At 40.8% G+C, this 20082-nt stretch overlaps 1 protein-coding gene across 10 annotated transcripts in view; it reads left to right on the forward strand.

Moving 5' to 3' along the window:
• Positions 1–19017, forward strand: part of CPS1 (carbamoyl-phosphate synthase 1) — a 112893-nt gene extending 93876 nt beyond the window's left edge. For 8 of the 10 annotated variants that reach the window (XM_015868005.2, XM_015868003.2, XM_015868004.2 and 5 more), the window contains 11 exons: positions 1088–1165; positions 2145–2252; positions 3379–3468; positions 4751–4921; positions 7468–7542; positions 10398–10496; positions 14083–14142; positions 15041–15153; positions 15709–15838; positions 16792–16882; positions 17072–19017. In XM_015868005.2, the coding sequence (XP_015723491.1) occupies positions 1088–1165; positions 2145–2252; positions 3379–3468; positions 4751–4921; positions 7468–7542; positions 10398–10496; positions 14083–14142; positions 15041–15153; positions 15709–15838; positions 16792–16882; positions 17072–17091 (1035 nt within the window). In that variant the 3' untranslated portion in view covers positions 17092–19017. The remainder of the gene's footprint in view (positions 1–1087; positions 1166–2144; positions 2253–3378; positions 3469–4750; positions 4922–7467; positions 7543–10397; positions 10497–14082; positions 14143–15040; positions 15154–15708; positions 15839–16791; positions 16883–17071) is intronic. The other 2 variants (XM_015868011.2, XM_015868002.2) reach the window with 1 other exon arrangement.
• Positions 19018–20082: the final 1065 nt, after the last annotated feature.

Raw genomic sequence — 20082 nt, forward strand, 5'->3', positions numbered from 1 at the left:
TTTATGTTGTCAGTAATGTTCAAAACTTTTTGCAAGATTTGCGATAGATTGGAATAAACAAGGTTGTGTGCATATCTAACATCTCCTTATGAAAAACTGCAGCACAACAGAAAGTTGCAGGACATGAGCCACTAAATTTATGAAATGGCAGAGGCTGTGGCATTGTCCTTGCCTGTGAATTTACCCTTGCACTGATAAATGTAAGGAATTTTGTCTGGTAACTTTCAAAGTTGCTTTATATTTTTTCAAGAGGAGTCTTTTGAGCATGCCCAGGCTGTCATTTATTCCCTTTTATTCTCTAATAAATAACAGGCAGTTAATAGTGGATGGGACAGTTAAAATGTTGAAACATAAAGCTGGCCTGGAAGAACGTGGATTAGATTTTTAACCATCTGTTGGAGAGGAGGTGGCTGGAAGGAGAAAGCATTGGGCAGGTGTGTGCTGACATCCCAGAGATGGGTGGGAAGAAGAGGGAGGAAAATTGTGTGTACAAGGGAACCCGAGAGTCAAGGGCAAGTTGATCCCGGCTGGCTATAATTAGTGGCAGCTTCTCCCTGGGAGACTTAGGAAACCAGGCAGGGAAATGAGAAAGGCAACCAACACATTCCTAAAATGTGTGACTTACTGACATAGCAAACAGCCACTCTGCAGTGTCATTAAGTATACCAAGAATCAGTTAATCAGAGAAGCAGTATGCCCAGAGAGATGGCTGTGTGACTCAGAGCAGGGACACAATGAAAATCTCAGAGGTAAGGAGGCAAGATCAGAGATCACTGCATCTGTGCAAGTGTCCCACTATCTTCCTTCTGTCATGGTGTCACCTGAAAGCCCTTAGTATTTTTGCGTGCAAATTCTCTGTCATAGTGACACTTTGTACAGGGCTCAGTGGCTTTGGGGAAATCATGTGAAGTTTTCTCCAGTTATTTCTTTGGCAAAGTTCACTTGTCTGTGGAATAAGGATATTAATAGATTGGTGTTGTGAGACTCCACTTCCACAGCTTTTCCTGTGCTGAATAGCAGAGTGCTTAGATGATCCACAAATACTATCAAATAAAAGCTTTTTTATTCTGTCTTGTCATGATGACAGGATCACCCGGTGGTACTCACTAAATTTATTGAAGATGCCCGCGAGGTGGAAATGGATGCTGTAGCCAAGGCAGGAAGAGTAAGAACTTTTGCTTTTCTTTAATATTAAATTTTTTCTAAGATATGGGATTTGTAAAAATGTCTGGTTTTAATGACTTGCTATGTGGTGCTGAGAAGAGCAGAGAAATAAGAGAAGAGGGATTTGTCTGAGGTTCAGAAACATCACGATTCAAATACTTTATACTTTATTGTATACACCTGAATTATTTGTTTACATACATTATTTTTGCTTTAAGCACTGCTCAGTCTCATGAACGAGTCCTTTAGAATAAAATTGTTACGGATTTGCAGATTGCTGGCTTCATAAATGACTTGCATCAGAATTGCTAGCATGTGTTATGGTAGTACATGTTTTTATTGCTACAGCTTCCCCTTGTGTTTCATTGCTGATCAAATACAGTTTTCACAAGCAATCACAAGCTGCTCATTTTACGGAAGTGCTCTGTTTCCAATCTTCACTTTTAACCAGAAGACAAGATCATTGTCTTTTTGGGTATCAAGATGGTGCATCTTGATGCGACTTCATTTAGCTTAAACCCTGAGGTTTGAATTTCCCCTCATTGTTTTTCTCTGCAATTAAAATTCTGTAAAAGAGTAAGCAAACCTAAACAAATCTGGGGGGACATTTTCTGGTCTTCATGGGCAGGAGAGCTTAAAGATGAGGTTTAAAGTCTAATGAGCTGTTAGCTTCTAAATCCATACGTGTTACTGGAGGTCATAAGATCTCCAAGCCGTGTACAATTTACCATTCTCCATTTGCTGAAGCACAGTGTGAAAGAAACTGACATAATTCTCTTTTTCATACACCCTGTGTTAGGTTTTAGATGTATTTTCCCCCAGAATTTGGTGTGATTTCCTTCTTGAACCATCTCTTTTTGCTTTGGGATACAGCTCTATTCGAGAGCCTGCTGGCCTGTGCCTAACAAAGGGCAGGGAGATGAGGGCACCTCCCTCGTAAGAGACTATGATGTGACTAATTACTGGCTCATTACACGCAGGTTATTGCACATGCTGTTTCAGAGCACGTGGAGGATGCTGGTGTTCACTCTGGAGATGCCACTCTCATGTTACCCACACAGACTATTAGCCAGGGAGCTTTGGAGAAGGTAGGTGCAATGAAAAAAGAAAGGAGAAAAGCTATTTGTTTCGGCTATCTCCTTGCTTGGGAGAAATTGAAAGGAAAATTCAGGAGAAATCAGCAATGTGTTTGTTTTTTGTTTTTTGTTTTTTTAAAGCCAGTGTGATTTCTGGAAATGTAGGACATCAGTGTGCTCCCTGTGACTCTCTCTGCTGCATTTATAAGACCACCTGAATTGTGTCCCAATAATTCAAGCAGTAGAAGTACACACTTTCAGATTTGTTGGGTTTCTTTGTCTTGTTTACTTTGGATAAACTTGTTTGCAGTAGAGAAGCATCCTATCCATGTGTATGCCAGGGTTCACTTTACACTTGTTCTCCCTGGTCCTTAAATGATTAGATCTTTTTAGCTGTATATCTTTTCTGGAAAGGATATCAGAATGAATGAACCTGACCTAATTTCACTTTTTTCCCCTTTGAAGAATAAACATAGTAATATGGAGCTAGTTGTCAACATGAATATACTAAATGAATATGCAGTCTTTCGTGATGTCATCCTGTCTGTGCCCCAACTCTGCTTATAGAAATGTCCAAGGCCTTGTTTCTGGCAGCAGCCATCTTCAGGAGCCAAGCTATTCAAAGACTTGTGCTAAAATAGTGTGTGGTTTCTTTCAGACCAGAAAATTAGGGCCACGGTTTTCTCTCAGTTTGGTCAGGAGTATTTCTGCTCACACACCTCCCACTGATGGGACAGGCTTGTTGGTGAAAGACTTTTGGGATGCCTGTAATGCCAAGTAGATAATCATCAGTACTCTTTATTTCACTAAGAGTTATACAAGCTGCAGTGTTGGTGTTGAAGTTGCAATGGACAGGACAGGTTTTTATTCTCTCTCTCTTCCCCTGCTCTCCTTTTAAAATACACACGAAACTGTTTTTACTTATGCAGTCAAATGAAGCCTCAGGTTCTTGGTTACCAGAATGTTCTTTGCTTCTGAAATACACTTTTATTGCTGAAATGAGGCTATATTGAAAAACAATGCACTAGCAGAGTTGGAATATTTTAAGGAATCCACATGTGAGATGATTTGTTGATACGGTGCTGTTTTGTGCGATTTTTATTTATATATATATATGTGTGTGTATTATCTTTGTTAGGTAAAATCTGCTACAAAAAAGATTGCAAATGCCTTTGCCATCTCTGGTCCATTCAACGTGCAGTTCTTGGTACGAGGCAATAATGTGCTGGTAAGTGCTCTTGTGACTGACGAGGAAGGTGTACTCTGCTGGGAATAGTTAGGTGCATAGTTCCTGCAGTCTCTGTCAGAAAAGCTCTGTGGCAGTTACAGCTATGGATTTGTAACTTATGCCGTGTCCATCAGCAGTAGCTTAATTTCACCGTGGCTTTTGTCCTTCCTAAAATCGTCAGTATTTAGCAGGATGGACAGCACCGAGACCCGTGCCTCATCCTGTGAACTAAATGTCATTGCTTTCAGCTCTCAGATATCCCCTCTAGTCTTTAGCTGATTCGATTATTAAAATAAGCTTTCCGTATTACTGGAAAGAAAGCAGGACAATATAAGCAATGAAGCTTTTAATATAAGCTGCTAACATGTTTTTTAAAGTAGTGTGGTCTTGATAGCTATCAGTAACAGAAGTGTGGTAGATGTCTGACCCCTTATGGGTGACAGTTGGTTTTCTGTTCCTCCTGAAGGAAGATCAGAGCAGTGAGAGCAGAGTATGATTGAGGTAGCAATGAATGGATGCAAATCCTGACACGGTGTGGAAGAGATGTTACTGGTGCAAGATGCTGTTTGGGCTGTTTGTTGAGGAAAACATACTGAACTGTTCCTCACATTTCTTTTATTTCATGCAGTTATTCAGAAACTCTACAGAGGAATAGGACAGAGGCTTCTGGAATAGGACAGAGTCTTCCTTCGTTGTTTTCCTTCAGCCTTTTTTTTTCTGGATTAATCCCTCTTTTTCTTTCTCTTTTAACTTAACTATTCTTGCCCTGCCTTTCTGCCCCTTTGTCTTCACTTAAGACACTTAGCTTCTTGCTAATGGATTTGGTGGCCTGCTTCTCAGGAAGATGCAAGAACTCCTGCTTCATGCCTTTGTCACCGAATGCCTTCCATATGAAGATGAGGCAAGTCTAGCTGGGAAAGTGCTATTACCATGAAAAAGGAACAAGGAGGGCTTCTCAAGCTTGTACCTAGTGCTTCTGCATAAATGCTCATGCTGTTTGTGCATTAATTTAGGGTATAGTATAAAACTATTTCTAGTGAGATCTACGGACAACAGAGATGAAACTCAGCTGCAGAACATTGCAGTCTTCTATCTCAAATTGCCCGCTTCCCATCCCTCGTTGCTCTTCGTAACATTTAACACAGCTTTACTGTCTCTTATTCAGCTGTCTGAAGACCATCTCTGCCAAGAGGAGTAAGGACTGATTTCCAGAGACACGATTAATTTGTTTCCTTGTTGCACAGCAACTGACTGAAGCATTTCTCTGTCCTAATCCCATCAGGTAATAGAGTGCAACTTGCGGGCTTCTCGTTCCTTTCCTTTTGTATCCAAGACTCTGGGTGTGGACTTCATTGATGTGGCCACAAAAGTGATGACTGGAAATGAGGTTAATGAGTCATCCCTCCCGACACTGGAGCATCCCATTATTCCATCCAAATACGTTGGGATTAAGGTACGGTTTCAAAAAGTCTACAAGGGAGCCAGCACTTAGCATGTTAATAGACATTAACGAGTACGTTGATGCCTGCAGAACAATTTACATATTGGCCACATTGACTCTTTCCAGTTTCTTTTGTGATAATGTGTGTTGGGAATTTTAGAGACATTGAAGGGAAATTATCCCGTTCTGAACAGCAACAATCTCCCTTTTTTCTTGGTATTTAACCTGTTGTGAATTATGATTCCAAACTGTCCGAGGGATCTGGACTTGAAGAACTGTATGCTGAAACCTTTTTGTAATGCTGTCTGATCTATGTGTGGACGTGTACAAATTTAGTTTGGGTGCTTCCAGGTTTTATCTTCAAGGATTGGGACGTGGGCCTTTATTGAATGCACAGAACCTCTTTTATGTGTACCGCCAGTTAAAGGAGGGTTAAAGTCTTGGATTCATTGAATTCAGTGGGGCCAGGATGTTACTTTTCAGAATTACTAGATTTATACAGCACTTGAGATACCAGAATGTGCTATAAATGTTTTGAATGCTTGGTGGAAGAAAAAAAATCAAAGTTCTTACTCGTAAAAATCTAGAGCAGCAGTGCAAGGATATGATTGATAATGAGAATTGCTTGTACAGGAACTTTGAAGCTTGAATAGCTTCCATATTAAGTGAGAACTGAAAGAATAGGAAATAACATCTTTCCGCTAACAAAATCTTCAGTCTGGAAGCAAGCTAACGCTTTCTTTTGATACCACAGATGAGTGTTTTTCTGGAAGTCTAGTCTGAGGGTTTTTTGTTATTTTTGAGTGCCGTTTATTTCTGTGAGCTTCTGTTATTTAGACTCAGGGCTTCTGTTGCTGTTTGTTGTTAGCTAAACAGTCAAGATTTTCATCTCTCCTGGGAATATGGGCTACAGAGCAGAAAACCCAGCTATTTTCTTGAAAATTTAGCTACAAAGCCTTTTGTACTGCTTTTGTTCTATGTGAGTTTGTCAAATACAAAACCCTGCTAATGCATTTGGAAATGCTGAACTTGGAAAAGCATTCCTGTTAAACCTGGTTCTCATTACTTGAGCATAGTAATTTCTATCCTTTTATGGTTTTATTAGTAGGAGTATCTGCATGGAAGTGGGATTTTGTATCTCCAGTGGTTCAGAAGTGCTCTGGGAAGAGAATATGAATTTGCTTTCATTTTCAACGTAGCTTCTCCTTTGTGAATTTGGAGTCCCATCAATTTAGTTTTAGTGCCCAAAATATTGCCTTGCCATCTTTCTTTTCAGAGTGAAACATGTTCATCCTGACCAAGATTAAATCATGGATAGATCATAACTGGCTAAGTTTTTACATAAGATTTATCTTCAGTACCAGACAGAGTCTGTTCTTTCAGATTGATTTTCACATTGACAGCAGACAAAAGTTAGGGGACTGGTTGGAAGACTTTTCTTGATTGTTACCTCCTAAGACATGCATTAAAAATAATCCACCTTGACTGTCAGATCTCGGCATGAGACAGGAGAGTTGGCTACTGTAAAAATTTTCTCTTACAGAGGAAGCAAAACTGATCTAAAAGTCACCATGACAGATGACATCCGCTGAGAAACCTCTCACAGAGAAATTGCTCTGTCACATTTTAGTTGGTCAGTGTTAGGTGCCATGAAACAGCATCCGTCTTGCCTGCAGTATTATCTCCAGGACCTCCAAGCACAGAATTATGTCTTTGGATTCTAAACCAGAATCTTCTCTAAGCAGCAACGATGCTGTCTTTATGTAAATATCTGTAGTAGTTTAAGATAGTTAAAATAACCTGTAAAAAATCATTAATTAGTAGACCATTGTTCTGGAATGTTTCTCACATGTGGTCACAGGCTCTTTACCAGAGATTTATTGTTCTATTCTTTCTTTCTTTATTTTTTTAAATAAAGCTAAATTAGACAAGAGAACTTAGAGGTTAATGATACTGCTATGTCCTAACTTCACATAACAGTAATGAAGATAATCAGTAGCTGTAATACACCCATGTGAGGGTTAGACAGAAATTAGTGGTGTGTATTTTTGAGAGAGAAAGGGAAAAAGAACCTGAGAACTGTTTGCCAAGTTTCACCTGCCTTCTGCCAACAAGGCTGTGTTCCAGGGGAATGGTTTCATCCTGCGAATGAAGGATTTCTGCTGCAAAAATGTTTGCTCAGAAAACTGACTGGCTTTAGACAGTATCTCTCCTTGTTTCGTGATTTAAACCACTTCTTAGACTTTCTGTTTTAAAAAGTCTTAAAAATGGTAGTGGACTACCATAGATTAGAAATCTGCTGTCAAGATCTGAACAAGATTGCAAGAGTTAAGAGGATGATTTAGTGATGAAATATGTACTCATTTTTTCCAGTCCATCATCAGGATGCCGGGGATGCCCGTTTGCCGAGTGCTCCTTTGCTTATCAGTCTTGACCAGTGAATCTTGTGGATTAATTCATGTTTATCTCTTTCTCTAGCATTAAGTGTAACTGCAGTTTTGCAGCAATCTATTAAATATTTATTCTCCTTTCCACCCCCACCCTCTTTCTCTCATAAGGCTCCAATGTTTTCCTGGTCCCGGCTGAGAGATGCTGATCCTGTTCTCCGATGTGAAATGGCCTCTACGGGGGAGGTATATTTTATTTTAATTACTATTTAAGCAAATAACCTTTAAACATGAATCTTTGAAAGTAATCTGAGTTTAGATGGCATCTGTGTCCTCGAGAATTGAAAACATCTTCCTTATCTGTGATAACACATAGTCATGGAACACCTGATTGATTCAGCCACTGGATGTCCCTCTTTACCTGCACGTGGGCTCTGCATTAGACCTGCTTGATGTGACAGCCTGAAATGAGTTTGTCTGAGAGCTGCTGGGTTCTGGGAGGTTCTTGATGCGTCAGTCCATTTTATGAATCACCAGCTTCCTGACAGGCGAGCGCATACAGCCTTCAAAACCCCCAACTGTTATACACGAGAGTAGCAATATCAAGATTCTAAGTCATGGGCATTTGGTCTTGGACCTGCTAGTTACTTAAAGGCAACAAATACATGTGGCCACGTTTCTGTTGTTGCCTGGTAACCATCAAAGCATGTCCCAAGGTGCAAAAAGGCGAGAAACGCGATGACTGCAGTTTTGGCTGTCTGTAGGATGAGGGAGAAACAGCTGCTTTGCACACAGCAGGGCTGTGAGGTGCTTCTGGAGCGTATCTGAGAAAGCATGGCACACCATAAAGGAACAAAGCCATTCCTCTTCCTGAGCAGGCTTAGCACTGATGGGAACTCTTGCTCTTCAATAGTTTTTCAAGACATCATTTGAAGAAGTACTGTGCATGCAGAACAAAGAGGCTTGTTTGACTTCTTGCTGACTTGTCAGTAGTTTCTGTAGATACATCCAAGCTATCTTTAAACTTGCTTGCTCTGCTATTTCTATAAGAGATAACGGTAGCTAGAGACTTATTCCAGTCTGGAAAAGCCAACTTGGGAAGTGCTTAAATTGTGAGGAAATTGCTTTAGGCTTGACTCTGCTCCATCACAGCTACGCAGGTGGCAGAGCTTGCATTGCCTCATTTGATACGAGCTCTTCTATATCTTCTTGCACTGTTTTCTTTAGACAAGACTTATCGTTATAAGTCTAATGATTTTTCTTACTAAAATGTTAGAACAACCTCAGCTCACTTACGTATCTCCAGGATTACTTCATTTCACTCTTTTTATTGCATGGGAATTCAGTATTGTGGAAGATTTCCTGTCAGTATAGGCTAATGTACAGAAAAAAGCCCAGTGACTTCCTTATTTTTGGAACAAAACTGACTACACAGAGAACATTTCTGCTACACACCCTCGAAAAAACAGCAGAATAAAAAGTGTACCTAAGGGCAAGAATTATCTTTCTGAGCTTTATATGGAGTCAGAGATTACTTTGGTCATAAGGGAGGGACTATTAACTTTTATGCATTGGAAAGATCCATATTCACAAATGCCATAAAATGTGACAGTTATGAAGGTCTTTCTTATGAGTGAAGTAAAGATAATAGCTCTTCTAGGGTAAAATGCTCAATTATTCCTCAAAGACATTTTCAACACACAGGTCTTGATTTGGGCTTGAATTTGTCATATCTGTCTGGCAGAGCTGCATTTACTGGGAGTCTGTTCCCACAGCACTAGCAGACATGGTGCTGGAGGTTCCTTTGGGTGTTATGTTGTGGGTGATTCGGTCACACGATGCAATGGGAAACTTCCCCTGGCAGGTTGCAATCCCTGGCCAAGCCTACAAGATAGGATTATCCATCACCTACAAAGAGATGTGCATCTCTTCTCAGAAAACCTACACTGCAAAGCAGGCTGAAGGCTCAAGGATGAGTTCTTGAAGAAAATCTAAGCAACAAGTTGTCACCAGTATTTTTCCAGTCCCCGGTGGGATTTTTGTTTGTGCAGTTATTTCTTTTTTTTCTGATTCTGGCAAATCACGGTTTGTTCTTTTTCCATGAAATATTGCTTTCTGCTCACCATGGAAACTGCGAGACCATAAATCTGCTCACTCTGTGATGGGAAGGACCATGAAAGGAAAACGGGAAAGCAATCCTCGATCAGCCCTTTTATCCCATCTGTATAAGTGTGTAGATTTGTTATTTCAAAGGGAAAAATCTGTTGGCAGTTTCTACTTCGCTCTGCTCTTCAACAAGTGTGGAGTCAGCCAGAAAAAGCATGGGCTGTTCAGTTGTTGCTTTGCTAACTTGCTCAAAAACTCCTGCATTCCTTTATCTTCAGAATTCCAAATTTGGGTAAGGGACACGGTTTGATTCTTTAAGAATGTTGTTGTCATCTGACAGTCTATAACCAGCTGAGATCCACAGGCAGTTCTGAGCAATGGAGAACTGCTACGTGATTTTTAATAGCAAGATCTTATTTGTATAAGATAAATCCTTAAGAAAGCAACAAAATCATGCCAGTTCATAAGTGCCTACTGACTTTTTGCTAGAATTCCATACAGCTGTGTAACTAATGGAAAAGCATGTGGTTTTCCATCAGCGGAAGCGTGTGACAGCACAGATGCAGTCAGCACAGTTTGCTGTGTCCACACACACAAGCGTACCTGCGTGCAGAACACTCACAGGTATTTAAGCACTACACAATGTTATACATTTTGCAGTGCACTTACAAATGCTGGAGCAGAAGCTGTGTGCAACATTCACATAACTCAGCAAAATCAATTGCTGTTATTCCTTGGTGTGCTGTTTGAAACTAAAGCGTTGCCTATTCCTACATTATTGCTTCATTAACATTGTGAGATTTGCCTGCAGTGATTTTCTGTTTTTTTTTTTTTTTTTTTGTGCCTGCAGACTCCATGCAAAAACAGTCTGTTTCTGTATGAAGAAGTCAAAAGAGCATGTTTAAATACTTTTATCCCTCTTTGCCTTTTAAACAGCGTTCTTGGGTTGTTCTTGTCTTGGCCTCTCATGCTGCCTTCTTTGTGCCTTTTCCTAGGTTGCCTGCTTTGGAGAGGATGTGTACTCTGCCTTCCAGAAAGCCATGCTCGCCACTGGGTTTACTTTTCCTAAGCAAGGAATTTTGATTGGAATCCAGGTAAGTCCTAAAAATCAAAGCTGAACAAAGACTGACACAGAGGAAGTTGGTAAATGTTGCCTTTTTTTCAACCACGTGTTTTTATGGCTTAAATGTATTTCTCTGCAATCCATCTGGAAGAACAATGAAACAGAAAGTAACAGACACAGTGGAGAGATCCTTACTGGAGCTGGCACGGTGCTTTTACCTATGGACCCTGGTTATTTTACAGGGAGCTGCAGATATTTGCTGAGGGATTGTTACAAGCTTAGGGCTGGAATGAGAGAGTTAGAAGCCGCCTTGCTGCAGAGATTGGTGCCTGTAGGTGACTGATATGATCAGTTCACTGAAACCAATTCCTTCCGCCATCTGAGACAGACGTATTTCACACCACTAAGCTGCACACGATTTAATTCCAGGCAGAGCTGTAGTGTCACCCAACCACATGAGAAGTGTGCTGCTGTTAGTGTATTGTGTAGCTGTAACACTTTTAGGCCACTAGACCTCCACCAGGTGTAGCATTGTTGTGTGCCTTTCCACTCTGGAGTCACAATGGGAGTATACTTGAGTGGAGGTGTGAAAAATATGTTGGGCTATCTGAGCCAGCAGGGGATGTAAAAAAGGGGTGTGAAAAGATTCTAGGAAGGAATAGAATTTCTGCTAACACAGATCACAACTCCAGTTGTTTTTTGTTGATTTTTATTTTTCTTTATATATGCACACATACACACAGACACGGACATACACATATATGTATGGATTGAAACTGTTTTTCCAAGTTACCTCAAATTAGCAGGAAGGTCCTTGCTTGCTGCCTAGTTTAGAATCAGTGCAGGAGAATCTGGGTAGTTGATACCTGTGTATCTGATCACTGCAGTACTAAGAGAAGCCAGGAGAACAAGAATAAGAAGAGTCCAGTATCCAAAGTTAAGAACTGTCCAAACTTTTTTCCTTGGAGGAGCTTAAAGGAAACAGGCAGTAAAGGGTAATTTTTGCTATAGAAGGTGTTTATGTAGCTTCTGTGTCAGTATGTGTTAAACAGGGCCCAATGTTCTTTGTACATAGGTCTTAAGAAGAAAAAGAGAAATAAGATAAAGCAACCCCAAAAGCTCAAAAACCCAACCCTTTAAAAAGTAACAAGATTTTGTCCTTTTTAATAAGTGGTTTCCAGTTCCTTTTTTGGCGAAAAAGCTGAAAAACAACATATCAATTGCTTTTAGGTCTCTCTTCTTCTTGGCACATTTCTTACATAATTAAACTCTGAAACAAGGAGAGTGAAGTTAATGCTGACTACTGTTGCACTCTTACCACTCTGTGGTTTGTTACATACCTGCTTTTCGGTGGTTTGTGTCAAAATCTGCCAGCTCTGCAGGCAGAGAGAAGCAACACCTTATGAGAAGAAAAGGTTGAAAACCTGACCTAGCCTTGATGCGTGAACTCTGAGTGGCTTCCCTGAGTACTGGCTGGAGAAAAAGGGAGCCTGTCCTTGCATATACACAGGCCAAGCAGGCCCCAGTATGAACCCACCCCTTCTGAGAACCTTCCACGATAGTATGCTTTGTTTGCAGCTCCTGTGGAAACCCTATCCTAGCAGCCACTACAAAATGTCACTGGTAGTGTAATGCTCCTCAAGGTTGCTTAGGCACAAGGTGGGCTGGGCAACCAGCATGGACCGGTTGCCCTTTGGTTGTTCCTGGGTTGTGAGCAGTGCTGACACAGCTAAGGTCAAGGTTCCTCAGAATCTTAAAGGCTTATTGCCATCCCGGGTTAAATGGATCATGGCTGTATTGTTAGAAAAAAAGAGTCTCTGCCAGTTTGCGCAAGCTGCTAATCTGACCTCTTTTCTTTATATCATTTGGAGAAATCTGTGATGCTGAAACCCTGACTCTGCCATTAAATAATTTATATTTTATGCAAGAGGAGTTGAAAAGCTCTTTTTATTTTCTTTCTTGATTGGGCTATTCAGTCATATCTCTGGGAGGGTGTGCATCTGTCTCGCATCTGTGCTGGTGACCACGGGATGCGGAAAGCACTAATAGAGTATTTTATTTTTAAATCCCAGCTCTCTGAGTCTGTTTCAAGGTAACCTTCTCCCTTGGTTCCCTATGCATGGAAAGTTCTGCAGGCTCCATGGTGCATTTGGATACAGAATTCAAGATGAGGCTGGGAGTCCGGCTGGCTTCATTTTGTGCCTGGCCTCAATGAAAACTGGTGGAGCAGTAGTGGAAGAACTGGGGATATAGCCCTCTATAAATAGTGTGGCATGCCAGCAAACATGAGAGAGAGATTATGAGAAATAGAACTTTTGCTGTAACCGAAAGAGAATACAATTCTCCCGCAGTAAATATCTTCCACTAAATAAATCTGCTTGTACTTTTCACCTTTAGTAACTAATGGTTTCTTGCACAGGTTCTTTCAGTCAGCTTGTAAATCTGAGGCTGCTCGGATGCAAGCTGACAGCTGTAATTTCTTTTCATGGAGAGGCTGTTTTATGTGTCACAAGTGTTCAGTACATGTTTGGTAGAAGTTTATAATGCTGTTGTGAAAGCCAGCCCCCCTGACCACCAGAAGGCAGAACGTTTTTCTCTGACTGGGAAGCTGCCAGCCCTGTCACGTTGTATATTTATATTTTCCAGTTAGTGTAGAGAACAGAATGAGGTTCTTTCAAAAAAGAAAAGAAGAAAGAAAACCCCATTGACTTCTTTTCTTCATAGGAAACAGTTCACCTTTCAGAATATTGCACTTGCCCATAAAGGTTAAGCCATCAGTAGATTGAGAAGGGAGCTTGTGATAATCTTACTTGCAAAATGGCAAAAGCAGGTTAGAGCTGTAAGCAAGATTCAGCCTGCCTCAGCAGTGAGAAGGGCATACGGTCCTTTTGATCTTTTCATTGCTGGACCTTCGACATCCAGAAGAAAGTTATGCTGGGCTCAATTTTTTGCCCACTTGTTGCTCAAAAGTGGTTTGTTCAAATGCAGACTTTTACAGGAGATCATCTTATCTGTTAGATGTGGGTATGTATCATGTGTTTCTCACATGCCCCAAGTACTTGGGTGTTTGGCTCCTTGTGGGAAATGGGGGTCTCAGTCTCCTGAGTGATTTGTTTGTTTTTTCTGTGTGACCACAGGAGTTAGAAGTGAATTACACGTGCTCTTTGTCACAGCAATCCACAAGCAGAGTGACTACAGATTGCCCAAAGCCTGTTCATATTTGTCGTTTGCCAGCATAGAAGGCCAAATGTTTGAATAATGTTGGAACAGATGTTTGATTAGGAGTAGAAGAGACTCTGGTTGGTGTACTTGGGAAGGCAGTCACCCTAATATTTAATATGCAGAACTGTTCTTTTATTGCTATAGAAATCAGTTTGGGAACACTTTCTCTAGTGTGTGTCTGTATGTCTCAGCTGGGAGTGACTTTGGGCTTCAGGATGCAGATGGTTTTCTCGGGGTGGCACTGTACATGCACTTTCAGACACGTGTATGTGCATATAATGCACAGCAAGGTGTTTTTGTCTGTGTGCAGAGTCTGGAAGAGCTCTGTGCTGGTGAACGAAGCCCTGTTTCTAATTGTACCTTTGACTCTTTGTGTAATGAATTTCATTTTTCAGAAATCCTTCCGCCCCAAATTCCTGGCTGTAGCAGAACTACTGCATGGGGAAGGCTTCAAGGTAAGTAATTTCAGTTATTTAAAGCTAAAGTTTTTAAAATTGGAAATGTACTCAAGCCTGCTATAGGATTGATGAACTTTGGAATTTATCTGGTGACAGAGAAAAGGAGATTTTTCCGAGTGCAACAGGGTATTTTTTGTCCAAGTGGTCAGTAGAGCCAACAGGTATCACCCAACGAAAAGTGTTTCTGATTAATTGAACAAGCAGGACTAAGTCACAAGTCTTGGCAAGAGCAACCGTGGCTCTGCTATTGGCCAGCAGCCAGGATGTCACACTATAAATCTAAGTTCTCCAAGAAACAAAAAATGCCAGAGAAGTGAAGGCTGTTGTGTAGAGAAGGTACTTCATCATCAGTGATTCTCATAAGCTGTTGATGTAGAAAGCGTGTAGTGTGGACATCCCTTTTGTAAACTCTTGCGTAATTTTGAAACCATGTTCTTACTGAAACTTAACAACGTGGCCACAAAAGATTGGGGAGAGCTTTTAATATTAAAAATTAAATATTCTTTTGCTCAGTGGCATTGGTGGATTTGCAGGTCTGTCTTTCAAAACTTAGTGCTAGGCAGAAAAAAAAAAATCAAAAGAATTCTTAAGTGATTGAATGTAAGTTCTGTTGAAAATCAGAAGGTCTTAGGTTTTTCTAATCCATTTACCTGTTTCTGGATGTGTTACGGTCGTTCACTGACCATCATCAATCAGCAGGCAAGAGGTAACAAAAATTTGGGAAAGACATGCTGTTCTATTTTTGTCTGTTTTTATGAGGAAATGCCCCTGTGATGAAAAAAGCCCTTCAAAATCAGCTTTGGTGACCAGATCAAGTGTAGGGTCAGACCTACATGAGTTAAATGAAAAGTTTCTGTATTATGAGGCACGGTAACATTTTATTTTCCCATAACAGCTTTATGCTACTGAAGCAACCTCTGACTGGCTCTATGCAAACGGTATCCCTGCAAATCCTGTGGCATGGCCATCACAGGAAAGCCTGAGTCCCAGCCTCCCTCCAGTTAGGAGGTAAGAGCAATACTTGCCTTGTCCAAATTGTGTTAACATCCAGCATGGTGAATGCGAAGGGGCAAATTTCTGGTCCAGTTGGGATCAAGGATAGTGATTTAATGGGACTTCAGAAGTTTTGTTTTATCTGATTCAGCCTGATATTATGACAGCAGGCAGAGTTGATCATCCTTGGGGTCCCTTCAAAACCAAGCCATTCTACGATCTCGTGAACAGTTCTATTTGATATGTCATGGATGTATTGCTCCATGTTACATTTTCATGGGACAGTATGCAAGATCTCGATGACAGTCCATCTACCTTTAAGAGTTGTGCTGAACTGTGTGAAGGCTGAATATTGTTTTGTATCATTGAGTAGAACAGAAACAAAACCCAAATTTGCTCTGTCTTGCCATAATGCCTTAATCCTCCCCTCCTTGGATATATGACTTGGCATCAAAGACTAAACACAAATGGGAGTTCTCAGTGTTGTTTACTTGCGTGCCTGTGCTATTCAGCTTAGATTTTCATTAAGCAAGATACGCTGTGATACTGTCTTGTGCATTGTTTCCTCAGACTGATAAGGGATGGGAAAATAGATCTGGTGATTAACCTGCCTAACAGCAACACCAAGTTTGTCCATGATAATTATGTGATCCGGAGAATGGCTATTGACAGCGGGATTGCTCTACTCACTAATTTCCAGGTACTTCTGTGTTTTTCTTTCTCCTCTTGATCACAGAAGCCTTTAGAGCTTTCAACCACTTTCAATCACTAGATTCTGGTGTGTTTGAACCCTCGTTATTTCTGAAAAATAATAATGTGACAGAAAATCAGGGCAACGTATGAATGTTAGAATGTATTTTCCTTTTGCTACTATTTGAAATAATGTTGCTTGGAGTGAAATGTAGATGAAAAAAAAATCTTGGGTCCTATAATGCAGTTGAGGTTGTCGCTGTATCATTTTCAATTCAGAACAAATTCCTTGTGCAGAATTCCCCATAACATCTTTAAGTTATGTGTGGGAAGCATTTTTCATTGGAGATCTTTTTTCCAGTACGTAGTACGTGAAACAGGATGTAATCAGGCTTTTCTGAATGATCACTGGGGCAATCCTGGTCCACAGTACCATCCGAGTGGAACTCCTATTTGAGCATTTAAGTCTATTGTAGCCCCCAGTTGGAAGTTATGATGTGTCTGGAGCTCCTGAAAAGCACCTTTCACATACTGATAGGGAATGGGGTATTTGGTAATGGAAACTGGGTCTCCTGCTGCCAGAATTACCTTGACTTCCTTTGAAGGGGCTTGACCTGACACGAAAGGACCTCAACTGGTTCTCATTAAACACTGTAGCCAAATACCTGTGGATTTCAGTGGATGCCAGTGTGGAACTCAGTGACTAGTGTCCAGCTGTGCAATATCTTTTGTGTTTGGAATGAGCAGAGAGTGTGCTAAGATCCATATTTGTAGACAGGACAATGCCAAACATGATTAACAGGAATGGGAAATTGAAGAACGTCCTCTGCCTACTTGTGAAACACTGATAAGCAGAAAAGGAGCCCCATCAAAAATTTATTACTACACCTGCTTAATTGAGGTGAACCATTTTAACTGCAGAGTTTGATCCTCTGAGAAAGACAACCCCATGTTCTCTGACAGGTCTGGGCAGTAGAGGGCAAGAAGTGCTCTCACAGGATAGGACTGTCTTGCCAAGGAAGTCTGGCAGCAATACATCAATCCAGATGGACAGGTATGCTGCAGGGGACTGGAGCCAACACCTATTTGAAGCCAGGTTGAAATTGGTTTCAATTTGGATGGACCTGGGACCTGGATCTATACGTAACTGTTTCAGTGTGAGCATGGAAGTGTGGAGCCTGCTCGCTTGGTCTTTTGCAGAAGGCTTTGAAATGCTCAGTCCTCATCTGCTTTGTATTGACAGGTGACAAAGCTTTTTGCTGAAGCTATCAAATACTCTGGGAAATTGGACTCCAAGAGTCTCTTCCACTACAGACAATTTGACAAAGGAGATGCTGCATAGAAGAGCTGTGTCCAACCTGCAATCTTAGCTGCTGCTGGCACCGCAAAAGAGGAGATCTTGGATCATCCATCTGACAGTCTTTCCATGCATTTTATAGTGTCTGCACTGTTTGTCTTTCCAACTTAAGCAAACTAACTCCAAGCAAGTGCTTTTGATAGTTCATTGGAAAGCAGTGTTCTCCCCAGCCTTTCCACTAACTTATCTCCATTTCCACTAAGGAAGAAATATTACTTAATAGATCCAGATGCTACTGTAGCAGAGAGATGAGAGATAAAAATGTTCCTCCATAGGAGTAGCTCTTTTGATAACTAACCTATTCTTCCTTATGTGTTTTTGGACCTGTATGCCCAGATGTTCTCATGCTGGACTTTTGGCATTTGGCCATGAACTCCCATAGAAAGATGTGTAGCTTCTTCTTTCTGTTGCTGACTGTTGAGGGTTTTACAACTTTATGTAATGATCGGGCATTCTCCTGCATGATCTACCCAATGACACCATGGACATCTCTCATAGTACAGAACTGTTGAGGGTGATGGGTATGATAGAAGCTCTTTAAAGACAAAAGATCATGAATTCCCAATGATTCCCTGCAATAGCAGAGGGGCACGAGGCACCTAATTTTTACTTTTTTTTTCTTTTTTTAAACCCCGGCTAAGCATCCTCTTCTACAGTCTGCAGATCTGATGGATAATGAAGAATCTCTGTGTTCTCTTTTAAAAATCTTCTGTTTTTTAACAAAATCAGGTTTATCAGTCTGAATTCAAGCAGTTGTCACTGCTTTGTAAGGCTTCTCTTTCAGCTTTTTATTTAGCTTCAGAAATGGGGAATTCCCTGAAGATTTCTTTGTACTGCTGTCCAGTGTTTTGCGCTGTGATTGTGGGCATTAAGATTGAATCCTTTCAGAACAAGGTGAAAGCGTGTCAGTACCTTAAGCCACCCAATTAAGTGACCCTTTCACTTTCACTCCAGGCTTTTCTCCTGCTTTTTCAGCTCTAGCAATGCCTGCAAATCCTGCCCGCAGAGCAGACACTTGTTCTGTCACCTGTAGTGTGTCTTCACTTACTGATTGCACAGAAGAGTTTTGCAGCTCTGTGGCTAACAACGCTGTGTCCTGTATACATATACAGCAGTCTCTTTGCCTACCTCTAAATATTTTCCTGCTGGGGACCACATGTTTTTTCCCCCATAATGCAGTATAGGAGGGATGCCCTGAAGTTGAAAAGATTAAAAGTTGAATTAATGCAGTAACATTTCAGGAAAGAAATCAAAACTGATGAGAGCTGTTATTGGAAGATGCAAAGGAGAAGACAAATTGTGATGCCTGCGGGTGTCAGAGGAATCCCTGAACAACTAAATGCTAAGTGCCAAGACCAAATTTTGAGCTAAGGGTGGATTTCTTTCTGACCTGGTAGATATTCCAAGTTCTCTGATCTCAGGCATTTCATCGTAACTAACAGTTGTGGTGAACACAATCCTGCCTGCTATGCAGAGGGAGAGAGAGAGAGCTTGGCACTTCTGGAGTAGAGATGTTATTAAAGAAAAAAACAAAACAAAACAGCAATCCAGGAGAGCCCAGAGCTATCAAGCATTCGCCCATTCAGTTGTGAAATGAATGACTAATGGTGGTAAATGAAGCAGTGCTCTGTAAATGCATACGGCACTTTCTTTTTCTGGTGGCAAAAATTTTACTAGTAATTGATGTTGTCTCACATTTCCCACCCTGCTTTTACCTCCAGTAGTGAACAAAGTGATACCTTAAAATGTCTTTATTCTCTTCTACTTTGATTTTGTTACTTTTCTGGAGAGCTGAAAATGAAATAAATGCCCCAGATCATCATGTCCACTCATTCTTGAGTTCTTCCCTTTATTAAAAAAAGGTTGGTTGTTGTCCTAAGTTCTTTAAGCGTTGCTCTCTAATATATATTTGTCTGTATGTTCCTGCTACTCACTGAAGCAGCTGCTGGTCCTTAAACCACAGCTTCTTTGGTGTCCACATATTCTCATTTAATTAGAATGAATTCAGAAGAGAAACAAACAAGAGCTGAATATATTCCATATACTGAGTACTGTGGTTATGCAGTGATGTTAACATTTTGCTGCTGATGCTGAACACCAGCCCTTTCTCCACTCTTCCAAAGCAGATGTCAGGTATGTCCTTCCACACTTGAACAGACCCACCAATGCATATGCCGTCCCAGCTGTCCTTTCCTCTATCTCCCTTGGTGTCTCCTCTGCTTCCCCTGTTAAAGAAAACTGTTCTGGTGTTGCTGTGCCTGATGTGAGTTGAAACAATAGCTCCTATCGTTCTCAGGTGGGGCCAGGAAGTTACCCCAAACTTAACTCGTGCCAGCACCAAGTGCTGGTTGAATTTATTTCTTTGTATCCTTTTCTTCTTTGCAAAAACAGGATGCAAACACTATGGGATTTTTTTAATATATATTTATTTTTTAATATCTACAGCTGTTGAGATCAATACAGATTAAAAAAGAAGTTACGATTAGTATCCTTTGTACCATGCTCATCTCTGCTTTTGACAGGTTCTGCCTTATATGTGTCTTTTTCTTATTAATCTTTTGGAGGATGACAATGACTGATGAAAAAGGTGCTGTTCCGAGCAAGAAAAGGCCATTTGCTAATCTGTGAACTGTCAAATCATTTTATTCTTCTTTAGTGTCTTAAAGTAAGTTGATAAGGAGACACATGAAGGTAAGAAAAAAAGAGTGCAAGAGACGGAAGATACCTCAGTGCTGTAACTTTTTGCTTTCCCGGTAAGGGCCTGAGAACACTGGGAAATGAAGATGTATGCTTGATATCAGTGAAGCGAGCACTGGAAAGGTTTGAGAAGAACTGCGTGCTCCATTTGAAACAGTCAAAATCAGCTTTCTGAAAGGCATAGGATGGAGACAAGTAGG

The sequence above is a fragment of the Coturnix japonica genome, chromosome 7, assembly GCF_001577835.2.
Source record: "Coturnix japonica isolate 7356 chromosome 7, Coturnix japonica 2.1, whole genome shotgun sequence".
Taxonomy (NCBI): Eukaryota; Metazoa; Chordata; class Aves; order Galliformes; family Phasianidae; genus Coturnix; species Coturnix japonica.